This window comes from Limulus polyphemus, unplaced genomic scaffold (assembly GCF_000517525.1).
Source record: "Limulus polyphemus unplaced genomic scaffold, Limulus_polyphemus-2.1.2 Scaffold1456, whole genome shotgun sequence".
Classification (NCBI taxonomy): domain Eukaryota; kingdom Metazoa; phylum Arthropoda; class Merostomata; order Xiphosura; family Limulidae; genus Limulus; species Limulus polyphemus.
Window position 1 is genome coordinate 1 of NW_013667066.1, and position 17,456 is coordinate 17,456.

The 17,456-nt window shown below is 33.2% G+C and overlaps 1 protein-coding gene across 1 annotated transcript in view; it reads right to left on the reverse strand.

The window, feature by feature from the left end:
- Window positions 1-1,020: 1,020 nt before the first annotated feature.
- The window catches only part of LOC106463661 (transient receptor potential-gamma protein-like), a gene marked incomplete at its 3' end in the record, with an annotated part of 101,180 nt that continues 84,744 nt past the window's right edge, over window positions 1,021-17,456 (reverse strand). The window contains exons 7-14 of the mRNA XM_022391223.1: window positions 14,861-15,004; window positions 14,496-14,635; window positions 13,674-13,789; window positions 12,608-12,841; window positions 10,838-11,033; window positions 6,878-7,069; window positions 3,725-3,766; window positions 1,021-1,204 (exon numbers count right to left, since the gene is read on the reverse strand). Coding sequence (XP_022246931.1) covers window positions 1,021-1,204; window positions 3,725-3,766; window positions 6,878-7,069; window positions 10,838-11,033; window positions 12,608-12,841; window positions 13,674-13,789; window positions 14,496-14,635; window positions 14,861-15,004 — 1,248 coding nt within the window. The remainder of the gene's footprint in view (window positions 1,205-3,724; window positions 3,767-6,877; window positions 7,070-10,837; window positions 11,034-12,607; window positions 12,842-13,673; window positions 13,790-14,495; window positions 14,636-14,860; window positions 15,005-17,456) is intronic.

Below are 17,456 nucleotides of genomic sequence, written 5' to 3' on the forward strand. Positions count from 1 at the left end.
ATTTTCACAACAAATTAAGGCTTAAATACTGAGAGCTTTCTTGAATAGCATTCCATTTTGAAAAGAATACATCAGGTGCATCTTTCTAGTGCAATTAGATAAAAATATATTTTTTTCAAATTTTTGAAAAATATGAAGGCTATAGCCTTTGAGTTTTTCACGAAAATACGAATTTTTCAAAACACGACAAAATGTGCGGAATTTAAAGCAAAATTGATTGTGATCGATCCGATTCTCTTTACTTCTTACAAAAACTAAAGAATGAAGAATTACAACTTTAATTAAAAATGTGAAATTGCTTCGAAAGCAACAAAAAGGAAATTTCACTTATCCAACATAAAAACAAGATTAAAGTTGGACTAAATTTCGAAAATATATGTAACAACCTTATAGATTTAGGAACTTTGGATGATAATTCGTCTTTTTGAAGCGCGTGTATTAACTTATTTCTCTTGAGAAACATAGAAAAAATTGAAGAGAGCCGGAATTTTCACAACAAATTAAGGCTTAAATATTGAGAGCTTTCTTGAATAGCATTCCATTTTGAAAAGTATACATCAGGTGCATGTTTCTAATGCAATTAGATAAAAATAAAATTTTTTGAAAATTTTGAAAAATATGAAGTATTTGAAGTTTTCACGAAATCACGAATTTTTCAAAACACGAGAAAATGTGCAGAATTTAAAGCAAAATTGATTGTGATCTATCCGATTCTATTTATTTCTTACCAAAACTAAAGAATTAAAAATTACAACTTTAATGAAAAGTGTGAAATCGCTTGGTAATTTGAACTTCACCCTATAAATAAAGATTTCAATAACTCCAGTACTGTTCCAGCTGTGTTTCATCATTTAGATATGCAACACTAAAATCTATGACCATTGAAAGTTTATTGGAACGTCGTTAGCATTGATTGCATAAACGTGTGGATTCATTATTCAATCAGCTTTACTTGGAAAGCTATGACCAATTTTTGAAGGTTCTTACTTTAAGAAGAGTATTTCTGAAGTCAGTACAAACCTTGAGTTTGTCCTTTTGCTATTAACGTATTAAATCCACTGTTCTTCAGCACTTCCATCAGTTCATATCGAAATGAGGAAATGTCTTGTTTAATCTCATTCACGTCATCTTCGGTGACGCCTTGGTTATCAGTATATCTTTGTTCTTTGGTTACATAACGACGAACCAGGCTTCTCATGATGGTCTTTAAAATGTCCAAAGAGGAAAGCAAAGAGATTGAAAACTTGTATGTGAGTAATATAATAATCAAGAGAACCGTGAATCTATTCATTAGAACAAAACACTTGATAGTCTTTTCTTGAAAGTAAATGAAAGACGAATCACAATTTAGAATTAAATCTATTTTCACTAAACAATGTTTAAAAATTACGAACAAAAGAAAATAATATATATTTCTATAAAATATTTCTATTTACACAAAAAACTTCTTCATGCTATAATCGATATGAAACCAGAGAAAACGAACATCAGACAACATGAATGATAAACATTCAAAGTGTTTTGACATGTGTTTAGTTCATGCAAGATGACGTTATCTTTTCATTGTTTCATATTAATTAATCTTTTGTACTGGATTTATATAAGGTTTAAAAAAAATTATACCTTTTATTGGTACTAATTAAGCTATTCACTATGCACATTTCCTGGAATAACCTTTTAAAAATCAATAAAAACCAAACTGTAAAGTATTTTGGGGAAGAAGCTGGTATGCACGTATTTGAAGATAGTGGAGGGTTGGGGGAGGGGAAAATGATGTTTAAAGAGTAGTGAGCTGGTGTGAGTTATACTTGTGATATAATTACAGAGCCACTAAACCCATATGTATTTTTCTTGCAAATACAAAGAGATTTGGATAGGCTTTTACCAGCAGTAGAATATTTAATTATTATTATATATTTATTTTTTGCCGGTATTCATATCACCTTTGTTTTTCTTACCGATAAACATACCGGCGTATACCACCCCACGTAATCCACTGACTATGAAAGAAATGTCTCTAAAAAAGCATTTACTTGTTTTCTTCTCTAGTTTAGGAAGGCTAGAATACAGTGTTCTTTTTTATTGTAAAAGTTTGTTGTTATCAAAGCTATATTGTATACCAGACTAGTTAATTTCACATTTATAAAAGTCACCGTGCTTATTGAATCAATTATTTAATAATAGGCCTACGTTTAAATTCTAAACTTACCGTAGATGTATAGACCAAAGTTACCATCCTAAGTTAATAGTGGAAGTATATATCAGAGTTTCCATCCTAAGATAATAGCAGGTGAATAAACCAAAGTTACTCTCCTAAATTAATAGCAGATGTATTGACCAAATTCACCATCCTAAGTTAACAGCATGTGTAGATACTAAAGTTACCATCCTAAGTTAGCTATTAGATTTATAGACCAAAGTTACCATCCTAGATTAATAGTAGATGTATAGACCATAGATTCTATCCCAAGTCAATACCAGATTTTTAGACCAAAGTAACCATCCTAAGTTAATAGCAGATGTATAGATTAAAGTTTCCCTCCTCGGTTAATAGTAAATGTATAAACCAAAGTTTCCATTCTAAGTTAATAAATATGTATAGACTGAAAGTTTCTTCTTATGTTAACAGCAAATTTATAAAACGTTATATTAATTAGGTGGCTTAATTTAAAATTGTGCAGAATTATTAAATATTTCTCTAGATTAATGTTTAAAAGTATACATTATAAGTATTGTTATATCAACCCATCTCGTACGGCCCCTCTCTCTCTTTCACCTCTTCAAGTGTACACAGTAAAATGTTACGAACTGTTATAATTCAAAGGTTTTAATATTAAGAGTATTGGATTTTCACGACTGTTTCCGTTTAAGTATAGCGTGATTGTTAAAGTAAGTTATTTTTAGAAGTGATAGTTTATCGCAGGTTTGTTTACGTAACTGTGTACACATCAAACATTGTGTAATTAAATTGTTGTGAATTGGCGCTTGTTGTATTATTGCGTCATATTAGTAGAACCTTCTAAGTTTTTAATCGTTGTTTTGATTGAGTATTATTGCATCATAATATCTCGTAGTGTGTGTCTGTCAGGCTATAAATACGCGTCCAAAATGTAATTCGAGTTAATTAGTAGGTTAGATAGATCACTGTGTGATTGTGAATTTTGCTATAAATAGCATATAGTGGCGATTTTTAAGTGAAATTATCACAGATTGTATTGTAATAACAGAGAAAGAATAATAATTCATCCTGCCTATTGTGTTCTAAAGTAACTTAACCAGCCTGTGTGGAATTTGACGAAAAAGAGACAATCATTTCAAGCTCTGGATACAACTGTGATAACAAACAGTGTAATGAACATTTGTAAATATATTTGACTTGTTTTAATATATTATTTTAAAACAAGTGGTCTATATGCTGTTTGTTTATTGGGTTATCGCCAACAAGTCACAGACACCTACTGTAAAGAATCCGGCCCATACGCAAAACCTAACAAATAGCATACATTTACCAATCAATTACACCTCCATAGGTCAACGTACTTTGTTACACACTAAACATAAAATAATGTTTTAAAATTACAAAATTCGGAAATTTCCTCATAAAATCTACACTATATGCAAACACGTGATGGTAAAATACTATCAACATCACATTTCAACAACAACAAAAAGTTACAAAAATAATTCGTGTTTAAGGTGCATTTTGCAAACTAAGGGCACGTACCTGATAACGAAAATCCCTTTCGGTTGCTTTTTTAGCCTTTTTCTATGAGCAAATATATAGAAAAATAACACATTACTTGCAAATGTGAACCTATACAACAAATTATAACCCAGAAAATTAACAAAATGAATCTAAGTAACATGAAATAAATAACGACGGCTAAGATGAGAAAGAAAGTGTGAGATAAATTACTTGTAAAGTTGTTATGAGGTTGCTCAAACGATCACCCAAATTTCTTAATTCTGGCTAAATCCATAGCGAAATAAGGTATCGAGATTATAACAATCAACCCTCCAGACATTATAGCCAAGAGCTTGTAACAGACACATAAATATACAGTCAAATGATTAGATTACGTTACTGTATATGAGCTATTGTAACTTATAATTAACACCTGCTACTCGAGCCAGCCTAGCATCATTTAGTACTGAGCCTAGGACGGTCAAGAGAAGGTGGGGGGAGGGGAAGGTCATTCCGGAAACCGGTGATTTAGGGCCATTTCGATAGATCTCGATGAATGAAGCTTGGCACAACTTCTAAAACGGAAAGAACACTAAGTGTAAACGAAAATATGACATGATGAAATCTATATGGATTACACTATGGTGGTACTATACTAGGCATTATACTGTCCCTCTTATATTTACCCTTCATTGCAGAAATGACATTTGTAATTTGAGAATCGCTAGGGAAGTCATCTTCAACTCCAACACTGTATCTTTGGGGTTTACCTTATCATAAAATATTGAAATTAATGATTTCTTATACATGATTCCAATCCCCATTTCTGAAAACAACGATGCTATTGTGCCAGTTTTTTATGTTTCAATGTCAATCCAGTAATCAATTGACGAATCTCTGATTCTGCTGGTATGTTAAAACGATTGGGATAGCTTTGAATAAGTTCTTCCCTCATCCAACCTGACCCACGATTTAGCTTCATCCTTACATTTAAACCATCACATTCACAACCACATCTAGAACATTTCAAGCATGTTTCATTGCTTCATCGTTTTACTTGACATTTACAAGTTAACTTCTCCAGGTTGGCTCTCATGGTCTCGGGTCAGGTCGAGTCAAGCCATGTGTCTGGTCCAACGACCTAGACCTCGAAAGTAGTGCCAAACGTCCTATTTTTTGTCTAATCAAAATAACCCAAACCTTTCCGGAATGGCTTTCTTTTTCTTATTTTTTGATCCACGTCAAGATGTCGGAATGGCTCGTGTGGCAAGTGTTAAAACAAAATTTCAATCACTCACGTCATAAAGGTGTTGCTCCCAGTGGCACAGCGATATGTCTGTAGACTTATAACGCTAGAAACCGGGTTTCAATACCCGTGGTGGGCAGAGCACAGATAGCCCATTGTGTAGCTTTGTGCTTAATACAGGTGTCTATGCAATCACATGGTCATCGTATGTTTTAATCTTTTATCCAAAGACACTAATATGTAATATATATGCTCAGTTATATGTAATGGATTCAGGAGCAATATATATAGTGTTCCTGGGAAAGGAAATTATATATTTTTTATGTATTTCTTTTGTGTATTTCCAGTTTCATGCGGAATAGTTTTGGCTTCTATTGGTTTTTCCATCATTTCCCGCTAGTCTCTAATAATTTGTAAATAATATGTATACGATAACATATATTATCTATATAGGAATGAATCTAGCTAATGTTATTTATGTAAGACTAACTGATAACTTACCTCCACTTAAATTCTTCGGGTCATTTTTACTATTCCTAATTACAATTAGTTTCTTACATTTGTATATAATGTATTCAAAGACTTGTCAACCATTTATAGTATTCATAATTTTTCCATTGATTGTTTTTTTTATTTGCACTTTCAGAATCCCTATGTTTTAAAAAACATTTGTATAAAACATGCCATTTTTTTAACAGCTACTCTTAAATATACGAATAACATTCAGATAGATTAATCTTTAATTATATAGAGATATCTTAATGCTCTTTAGAGAAATATGTGTATTCAATTTTTCACATTTAAAAATTGAGAGAGCAAAATTATTTATTTTAAAAGCGAACTACAAACTTCTATCTAAAGATAGAAACAACATATATCACAAGTATCTATGTTTATCAGTCAAAAATGTAAAAAAAAGGAAGTTTCAAAATGTTTTTAGAGAATATTCAGCATTCTGAACTGAAGTCCCCCGGTCGGACTGTGGACTTGCAGCGCGAAAATCCGGGGTTTGATTCCTCGCAGTGGACACAGCAGATAGCCCGATGTGGCTTTGCTACAAAACAAACCCATGCGGAACTGAAAGTTAATTAATATCATAAAAAACAACAACATATAAGCTTTGATTGGCTAGTTGGTTGGTTAGATGGTTAGTTGTAATTAAGCGCAAAGCTACACAATAGACTACCTGTACTCTGCACACCACGGGTATCGAAACTCGGTTTCTAGCGTTGTAAGTCCACAGACATACCGACGTGCCACTGGGGGGCTTTAAACCATAATTTGCTGTGAATATTCCGCCTATCTTCAATTTTATTATGCTCCTCAAAAAAAGAAAGATAATTCAAGTGTTTGAAAAAGAGTTTGTTTTTAATTTCGCGCAAAGCTACACGAGAGCTACCTGCGCTAGCCGTCCCTAATTTAGCAGTGTAAGACTAGAGGGAAGGCAGCTAGTCATCACCACCCACCGCCAACTCTTGGGCTACTCTTTTACCAACGAATAATGGGATTGGCTGTAACATTATAACGCCCCACGGCTGAAAGGGCGCGCATGTTTGGTGGAACGAGGATTCGAACCCGCGACCCTCAAATTGCGAGTCGAGCGCCCTAACCAGGCCATACCATAGAGGTTCATTACTTTCTTATCACAAGAATAACTTGTACTTATATATATATATATATATATATATGTGTGTGTGTGTGTGTGTATGAATCATTATACACTGTCCCCCAGTGGCTAAGCGGTAAGCTTGAGGGCTTACAACGTTAACATTCGCGGTTTGATATCTACGATCGGCATAATTTACAATGCATATTCAAAATATATTAAACTCTTTTTTGCTTTTTCCAAAAATATTTGTTAAGCTTAGGTAAATTAAATTGCAATAAAAAAAGCAACTATAAATAGCACCCGTCTTTAACAAGCGTTGATATTCAAATAAACTTACTAGATTTGTTTTATTGTCTTTCTTTGTTAGCTCTGAATATCCACACAGCTTTCTGACTATCCAGCAAAGAAGGTAATAAACACTTTTGGGAGTGGGGATGATGTTGAAAGGAGGGGGAACGGTGCCGCCATCTTCGAAGTAACTCATCCACAACTTACTTCTTGCAAACTTCCATTCAGTGTCTGTATGCTCCTTTAAAGGACATATAAAACGATCAAGTTCAATGAGTTCTTTGTATTGGATATTCAAAAAAAAGTGAACTGATGAGTGTTTGTGCTGAGGGCCAATTCTGATACAAAAACTAATAAACATGGCCGAATTTTTATCGAAAAGCAATGAAAACTTGGACTGCGACCGGAAGCACTGGGGGTGTGGGGGTGAGGTGGGAGTAATTTTATACTACTTGGAACAAATACTACAGCAAAACATATTCATCGACGAATGTCGTTACACATTCAGTGCATGACTAATGTCCCCTGATTTTCAGTCTTACACGTAGCCCGTACAGGAACTGTAAAAGTATTTCACACAGTTGTAGTTACGTAACACCAGAGACTTGAGGACGAGGTTAGTCAATAGCGGCTTCTTTTCATGAGCTGAAAGCCACATAAAATCTCAAATATTACCTAGTAAAAACTTGAAACGTTTTGTTGCTTCTTCTGTCAGTCTCTATAAAACGCTGGTTCAAGTTGTGAATATGTAAATTTTGAAAGCAAATCCTGCCAGAGTTAAAATAAGATAGATGTTACTCAGTATTGAAGTTTTGAGGATATGTGACGTATTGATTGATAGTTGATAATACGTGGTGTCACAGTATTCTAGTTTGACTCTAAGAAGCTCATTTCTGCTATTTTCCCGTAAAGTTATAATTTAGTTATATAGCCAAATAATGAAAAGTCCGATTTCGTAAGGGTGCCGTTTATTTATTACAAAAAGCAATAATTTGGCTATAAGAAAACGAAAAGCTACGTCTTGTTTCATATCTGTTTATATCCTATCCAGTTTTATTTTCCTTTTGAAAAAATGAATCTTGAATTTGAATATGGAGCATAGAAATTTCAAAATAAAAGTTAAAATATTACATATCATGTACCTGTTAAATACCATACTTTTTACCAGCTATAAACTAAACAAGAACCGTTTTTCTTTCTAGTTGTTCTTCTTTATTATTTACTCCAATATTTTAGGTTCATGTTTGGGATTTTAATAAAAGTAGAACAAAACGTTTAAGAGTTTTATACCTATTAACAGTATATTTATAATTCATCCAGTTATTTCACTTCCATTTCTGGTCACACAGTAAAGATCAACTTTATTTGAAATCAAATGCAATAACATATTATATATATATTGCTTTGGACCTGCCTTGTACTATTCTCTCAACCCTCAAACTACATATTTAATTTAAACTGTTCATTAGCAGATCACCTCTCGGTGGCTTAACGGTATGTCTGGGGTTTATAACCGGGTTTCGATACCCACAGTGGGTAGATCACAGAGAGCCCATTTTGTAGTTTTGCGCTTAACAACAAACAAATAAGTAAAACCGGATGGGTCTACATATTGCATGATCTTCAGTATTTTTGTTTACCTGTGACTTTGTTTGTTTCTTAGTTTTAGTGAATCGAACCCAGTATTTTTGTTTACCTGTGACTTTGTTTGTTTCTTAGTTTTAGTGCAAAGCCACATTGAGCTATCTGCTGTGTTCACAGCGAGGAATCGAACCCAGTATTTTAGCGTTGTGAATCCGTAAACTTACCGCTGTCTCATCGGTGGACTTCACCTGTTACAATTGCACAGAAATGGCCAAACAACTTTGGTGAAATCATTCATTTCTTATGTTAAAAAACATAGAGAACACCTAGCTGTAATTAATGGGATTAGTTGTAATGCTGGTGGCTCAAAAGTAAGCTGGAGGGCTTATAGCGCTAATAATACATGGGGGCTGATCCATGCAGTGGGCATAAAGCAGTCATATAACCTGCTGTGCAGCTTTGCGCTTAAACAAATAAAACAGAAATTAACTGCAATGTATTTTTAGTAGTTTTTTTTTGTATGACTCGTATGCTTTCATGGACTGTTGTAACAACAAAGTCATGGACTCACAAGCAATTTGGTGCAAAAAACGTTAGAAAAATATGTTCAAAAATGTGTGGGGTTTAATTTTTATTCTTAATTTTAGGGTTAAACAAAATATTGTTTTTAATCATACCATTATTTGCTGTAAATAGCATATCATACAATATTTAAAATCTCAGAATTATTTAATATTACAGAAACCTCGTTAAGCTTTTAATCAGTTTGTCGTTTGCTTAATATATTAATTTCTGTTTGTTTTTAGCGCAAAGATTCACAATGGGCTAGCTGTGTCGTGATAACCGAAGGATCGAACCTAGAACTTTAGCGCTTTAAGCTTCCGAGCTTACTGCTGAGCCACAGGTGGCGTTTAAATTATCCTAGGGATAAGAAACTTTTCACGATTACACCTTTGTATATGTATCTAAAAGTTTTCGATATTGATTTGGTCAAAAAAATGTATGTTATCATAATTATCTTTTATTTTTATTTTCAATTGAAAAACAAACAAAAAATGCATCTCGGGATATTTATAAGTCTTGATGAATGGTTTACAGGGGTTTATTTATTTATTTCTTTTTTTTTAAACTATCAAAGAAATGTGTAAGATATCACACTTAAATACATTAGATGTCGGTATAGTAAAAAGACAACAGGAAACTTACTACTTAGAAACAATAGTTAAAAGATGTATTTTCGTCAAAATACTCATGAAAAACTACTAAGAAAAAAGTTTTGAATATATATGTATATCAACAAAGTGAAATATATGCTTGCTGTCGTCGATTTTAAGCTGTCATCAGTGTGAAAAATAGTCATTTATCCATTGGCATAAGTGTGATATATATTACGTTGTCGCTGAAATATGATAATAATACAAATAACATAAATGTCAACGGGTTTAGTTTCTTAATTTCATGCGTCAGCTGAAATGAGTGAACTAGGTTATATTGACCAGTTTGATAATAATGTTACGCGCCAAATTATATCAAAGGGCTAATTGTGTCACGTGCCAAGAACATCTCGTCGTTTTGATGACACACGTTGATGAATATTGGTGTGGTAACAGTATTTGAATTTAATTTATATCAACATGGAACTACGTTTATTTATCTGATATTAATGTGGTCGAAATAACACACGTATCGTTTTTCCACTGTAGCACTTGGTGATCCTACAAAATATATTCCATTGATTTCTCATGGGAAGAATATAATACACTAACATTTTTTGACTAACCATATTTCATGGTTGCTGGAAGACATGTGGAAGCTTAAACCTGACATTATTACGACCTAAGTACTCTAACAGACATTGTTACTAACAACGTGTTCTAACTGACATTGTTACAAGCCAAGTGTTCTAATGGACATTATCACATGGACCCTGTTGTAACTGACATTGTTACAAGCCAAGTGTTCTAATGGACATTATCACATGGACCCTGTTGTAACTGACATTGTTACAAGCCAAGTGTTCTAATGGACATTATCACATGGACCCTGTTGTAACTGACATTGTTACAATCCAAGTGTTCTAATGGACATTATCACATGGACCCTGTGGTAACTGACACTGTTACAAGCCAAGTGTTCTAATGGACATTATCACATGGACCCTGTTGTAACTGACATCGTTACAATCCAAGTGTTCTAATTGACATTATCACATGGACCCTGTGGTAACTGACATTATCACAAGTCAAGTGTTCTATTTCAGTTTGTGTCGTTAGTGTATTATATTCTTCCCATAAAAAATCACTGGAGTATCTATCGTTGAATCACCCTGTAGAATCATCAGATTGCAATCAAATGTTACTACGTACGTATGATAATAATGGAAAGTTGAAAATAAATACGAAAAAGGTTTTGAACTACAACCTACCGAAATCATCTGATAAGAATGATTCATCATGGCAATGAGCAGGTTCAAGAGGACCACGATATTGATAACGGAATAGCTTCCAAACATCAACATGCCCCAAAAGCGGGTGTAACTTTTAATATTCGTCAACTCGAAGCTGTCCAGGTCTATCAAACCAAAGCTTGCCCAAAACAGTGTCTGTGACGACTCGAACACGCTGTGAAGAAGATAGGGTATCGATATTACGTCAAGCGTGTAAGTTCCAGTGCCTATGCAGAAGTTAATAGCTCGAAAGCGGAAATAATAATAATAAATATGAACGTTGCTTCAGAGGAAAATATGGACTATCATGAAATGTACGAACATGAAAAAAAAGTTAAACGAGTAGAAAATATGCTAATAAATTCACACATTTTGAATGGCTTGGCTACAGTTTAACATATTAATGTGATTAAATAGCTGATGCTACAAATATTCAGCCAAATACTATTGCTAGATATGCTGTCTTAACACTTAACAAAGCGCCATCACGTGTTGTATCATTCATTTGAAATGTTATTAGAAAATATACTTTGTATGAATAAACAATTCGCTTCTTCCCTTCATAGTTTTGAAAGTTAGATTTTCAACTGAAAATTTCCACAGTCAAACAAGAGCAATAGTGATAGAATAAATACAACGATTTAATCTTCACTAAAAAGGCGTTTATTTGCCAACATTTAGGTTTACACCTGTTTTGCTAGGAGGAACGATTAGCAAACAACGTGCACAGTACAACTGTTTACAAGCCTTTTCAAAAAAAATTAATTGTGTATAGATTTCAGTATTCATCGCATTGTTCTAACTTATTACAAAATACCAAATTCAAAATACACGTAAATACTTACATAATTTAAGGTAGTTAAATATAGTCGACACTGACACCATTCCATTTAATAGCTGGCGCCATCTAGTGGCCAAAATAATACATCCATAAATAAAATCACTGGTTCTGTGAATACTTGCCTCTCAAATACAAGTAAAAGGCACTTAAGCTATTTCTTCCAAATAGCGAACGATCTATGTAAAGATACCGACATTTCTTTTATCTGTTTTTCTATAACACTTATTAAAACATAAAGACGTATTTGTTTTGGTATAACACCCACTAAAACACAAAGACGTATAGACTCGATCCACAAACTTTAAACTACTGAAATTAGGTGCTGCATCGGTGAAACAAAACAACACCTTTTCACGTTTTTAATGCAATTACATACCAATATAAAAGAACAAAACTAAGACAAAATAAAACATTATTTATAATTTTATCGATGAGATAAGAAATTCTGAGAACATAATATGTTAATCACACTACATCTGCCGTAGCCAGTGCCGACGAGACCTTTCGTTCAATACCAAACCAACTTTAAGAAAAAATACAGCAGGATTAGATCCTATAGCTACAGCAAAAAATTCCTTCCTGTTCGCTCAGCGTATTGACGAAACACGCAAACTTATCTAAAAAAACTCCAGAAATTAACTGAAATAAGTAAGAATGAAAGTGATAATTTCTTTTAGACACAGTGTTTCCCTTGAGGGATGGGGGGGGCGAAATTATTTCGTTATTAGCGAGCAAAATTCCCTAAAGACCCATCAGATTGTGACAGACGAAACTGGATTAACCGCGTCCTCCATAGCGTATTCCCACGAGGCGGGTGAAACTACAAAGCCGTGAGTAAGTAGAAACGCACCTAATGATAAAAGCACAACAAACCAAAAACTAAAACATAAGCTACTAAAGATACTTACTTGGCAAATCTTCTCCATTTCTGACAGGCAGACACGTCTCTCTGGGCTTGACAAGTTTGTTTCTCCAGATCTGCATAGTACCAGAGGAGCTGGTTCATCCCACAGGCAAAGGCAAACAATACCAGGGCGTACACGAAGAAGAACTTGAGAATATCGATAACCATCCTCCCGAGACATATCTGAAGAGGTCCAAGATGAGGATTCACAGAGAAGATGTATACCAGCTTCAACGAACTGTGGATGTTTCATTACAGAAATGACAACAACCATGACATTAATCTTTTCATTTATCAGGAAAATGTATAGATGATTAGGAAAATAAAACTTAAGAAAATCTTCTCTTTGAATGTTTAGAAAAAAGGAACTTTCATAATAATGCTAAATGATGACTGAGATAAATGAATATACTATTTATCTTTTCCGTTAACTGTCTATATAACGAGTTTAAATAGGAGTTACAGTGAATTTGATATAAACTGCCGTGACATTGGCAATTCTAAGTTCATGGAAACTATGTTTTGCTATGTTTGAAACTTGCCACGTTTTTTTTCTTTCTATCAGTTTACAATAATATATTTAAATGCCGAATTCTCAAGTGTTACTATACTGTTTGTACATCTTGCTAATTTACACTGATAACTATTGTTATTGAATCTTCTTTTCTTTCTTTCTTTTTATATATTTAATCGAAATCCATAAAACACGATTCCCTCAACACTACACTTAGCAGAACATGAACATCAGTGTGTTTCCATAAAACACGATTCCCTCAAAACTACATTTAGCAGAACATAAACATCAGTGTGTTTCCATAAAACACGATTCCCTCAACACTACACTTAGCAGAACATAAACTTCAGTGTGTTTTCATAACACACGATTCCCTCAACACTACACTTCGCAGAACATAAACATCAGTGTGTTTCCATAAAACACGATTCCCTCAACACTACACTTAGCAGAACATAAACATCAGTGTGTTTCCATAACACACGATTCCCTCAACACTACACTTAGCAGAACATAAACATCAGTGTGTTTTAAAAATTCCTTATCATTTACTCGCCTGAAGACATTCGCCGCTGCAAAAAGTCCTTCGGCAATCAAAATTGGATCCCAGGCGTCCCAACTTTCTCGAGGGAGGAAAGCTGTTCCGGTATTAAGTGAAATTTCTTTTTGTACCTGGAAAAAATGAAAAATAAAGTTAAGCTTTTCTTTCTTTATACATACAAGAAAATTAATATGTCCTAAAGGCGAAAGAACTAGGCCTAAGGTTATAAGAGTTTGAACTGGTACTGCAACCGAACTGGAAACATTTTTTGAATTTGACTTTTGATAACAAACACGGGAAAAGTTATGTTTTTAACGATAATTCATTCAATGCCGTAGTTATTCCAGTTGCGCTATATATACATAGATACAATGTTTCCGCTTCTTACATTAAGATATAGATATAATATCAGCATGCAAAATTTTAAGAGTTAGATTTTTTAATAGATAGTCAGTCCATATAGTATATTTTGACACCAAAAGAAGAATCACTTGACTATTTAACTGCATAAGCCTGTGAATAGAACGCCTTGCATTATCCAAACATATTGAAATTAATACGTGTTTTTACCTAAAACACGATAACTACCTTAGCCACCTTTCAAATGAAGACAATCTAGATAATTAATCCTAAAATACCAACAATCGATCGAACTATATTAAGAATTTGAACATTGGTTTCAATAATGGTATCGTTTATACCACTCGTAGGGTTTCCATATATTCAGCCTAAGGAAGAAGACAAACACAGTGAATGACATAAGCTGTGTCACTACATACTTAAAATGTAATGACATGTTTTTAATTATTCAAGTGTTTCTTAGTCAAATTTCCCAACCTGAAAATAAGCCACCACTCGAAGCGCCACGGTGGCTACATAGAGGGAGTTGGTGAAGAAGTCGATTATGTTCCACATATCACTAATATACTGAGTAAGTCCAGATTCCCACAGCTCCTTAATCTCACTCCATATTAAGCCTGAAAAAAACAACAAGAAGAGAGGGAATGCCCAGAAGATAATATAGGAAATTTGTAGCGTGGAAAGAGGACGTGTGGATATTCTCTAGTAGCTACTCACTACATATTACACGACCAGATATCAAGTGCAGAGCCGCACGGAAGAGAGTATATTAATTTTTTTCAAAATTACGTGTTTGTGTACGAATACCAGATACAATGATGCACAAAGTATGTGAGACATACCTGCTACCCAGGCTAAAACCATCCATTCAATGATTGTTGGAGAAGCTCCCCGTTTCGTTACCATGGCATTCTTCTGTTTCGGTTTTGTTCCAAGCCAACCAATCATCACGCTCTCTACTCGTTGTGACGCAAGGATCAGAAGAACTTCAAGAAATATTATACATATCATATAATTAACATAAGTACTCTATTAAATAGCGTAAAATTAATTCAGCTAGTTTGTTCTTACACATACAGCTAATATTCAAAACGAAATCCGTTTCTAAACTTTAAAATATTCTCAAGTTTAATCAAAGAAGCTGCTTTCAAAACAACTGAAGTTCTAAATGATTCTAAGTCCACCCACTATTAAAATATCCAGAGTCATACAAAAAACTGTATTAAATACGTGCAAGTCAATAATCATACAACAAATCTGTATTAAATACGTGCAAGTCAATAATCATACAACAAATATGTATTAAATACGTACAAGACAATAATCATACAACAAATCTGTATTAAATACGTGCAAGTCAATAATCATACAACAAATCTGTATTAAATACGTGCAAGTCAATAATCATACAACAAATCTGTATTAAATACGTGCAAGTCAATAATCATACAACAAATCTGTATTAAATACGTGCAAGTCAATAATCATACAACAAATCTGTATTAAATACGTGCAAGTCAATAAACATACAACAAATCTGTATTAAATACGTGCAAGTCAATAATCATACAACAAATCTGTATTAAATACGTAAACGTAAATAGTCGTACAATAAAATTGCATCAAATAGGTGAATGTCAATAGCCTTACTACAAGTCAAAAGTTTGTTTGATGCCTCATATGATTATCATATAACAGTCCAACTTACGTTAAGATCACAGTAAAAGTAAACAATTTTTGGAGACTCCTTATAAAAGAAAAATCTTCTCCTTATCTAATAAATTACCTGTTAAATTACAAAGTTAAAAAGCCAATTAGAGTCATATCGCTTATATAGTAGCTCCTTTGTTTTTAAACCAAATGCTTAGTTAAACAAGAATAAAAAACTCGTATTTAAAATCTACGACAAAGACAAACATATACACCCTTCATAAAGAAAAAAAATACGCTTTCACTAACAACCAAAACCACGAATTAACGCTTTCGCTTACAATCGAAACCATAAATTAATGCTTTAACTTACAAGCAATGAATTAACGCCTTCGCTTACAAGTAAAACCACGATATTTCGGGTAAAAGCTTCGTTTAAGTAACATAAGATAATAAATAAGAAAATACGTCCAAGCATACCAATTTTTTGCAACAATATGCTCGCTTTTTCTTTTTGTGCCAACTTTGAACAACTCTTATATTTTTTCTTATCGATACACCGAAAATATTATTTCCAAAGTTATCACATTTTATCTATAATTTGTTTACTCTTTTCTATAAGGTGTGTATATAACGTACTTACACGTTGCTTAAAACATCTGATGGAGCAAAGTGTAAATAATTACAAAGAATCAAAGAAAAGACAATAGAACTGAATGTAAGCTTGAAATAATTAGGATATTCAAGAATAAGTAGTTGGAAATAAAGACAGGGGAAGTTATCTGGACTTATTTTAATACTGTTCTTTACTAGGGTATGCCACCTCCCCACTTCTCCCTCAAGTGGATCAGCTATAAGTCTGAAGACTTATAATGCTAAAAGGGTTTCGATACCCGTAGTGGGCGCAACACAGCTACCTCATTGTGTTGCTTGGCACTTGACAAGAAACAATAAAAAAACAAAATTTACTGGAGTTCCCTCCTCCCCCATGGAAAAGTAAAGTAGTCTGTCATTTAGTAGTGGGTCCCCGGAGATTCGCCTGGTAATAGATTTTTATCAAATAGCTAATGAAATTCGATATAATAACGTACCAGTTTCAGAAGAAGGAAAGCAATAAACGTATGTTTTGATTACACCGAATTCGACATTTTAGACTTAAAATGTAAAATCCTCTCTAAGTAAGAGAATTATTCAAATATAATTATTTTTGCATCATCTTAGCTACATAAAGACATAAGCCATTAAAATTCCCTTTAACAACAAATTTTTTGTGACTATAAGGCAGAATTATTAACATATAAATATTTCACTGTAATAATTTATTTTTGAAATGTCAAATTTGAATGACTAAAATCTGTTCAGTAAAAAGAATATTAATAAAAGTTTTAGATGATAAAATTCAAAACTTTTTCTATAATCGAATGACAGTACATTTTTTTTTAGATATTTCTTTTAAACTTTGTAATCGTGTTTTTGCGTATCACAGCTCACCAAATGATTAGCGGAAGCCAAACAGAAACCATATTATTTTCTTTTAAAATTGATTTTAAAAGTTAAAATTACAACTTTCTAAACTCGAAATCGTTAAATTAACTCGCAACATGCGTACGTCTAGCGAGAACTTAGGAAACTATATACAATCACATATTCATTAATACAAGTCATCTGGTTTGATATGAAACTCATAAAAAAGGCGTTTCGTATCATTCACTTTGTTTCCCATTAAGCTGGTAAGTTGTTTGTTTTTGAATTTCGCGCAAAGCTACACGTAGGGCTATCTGCGCTAGC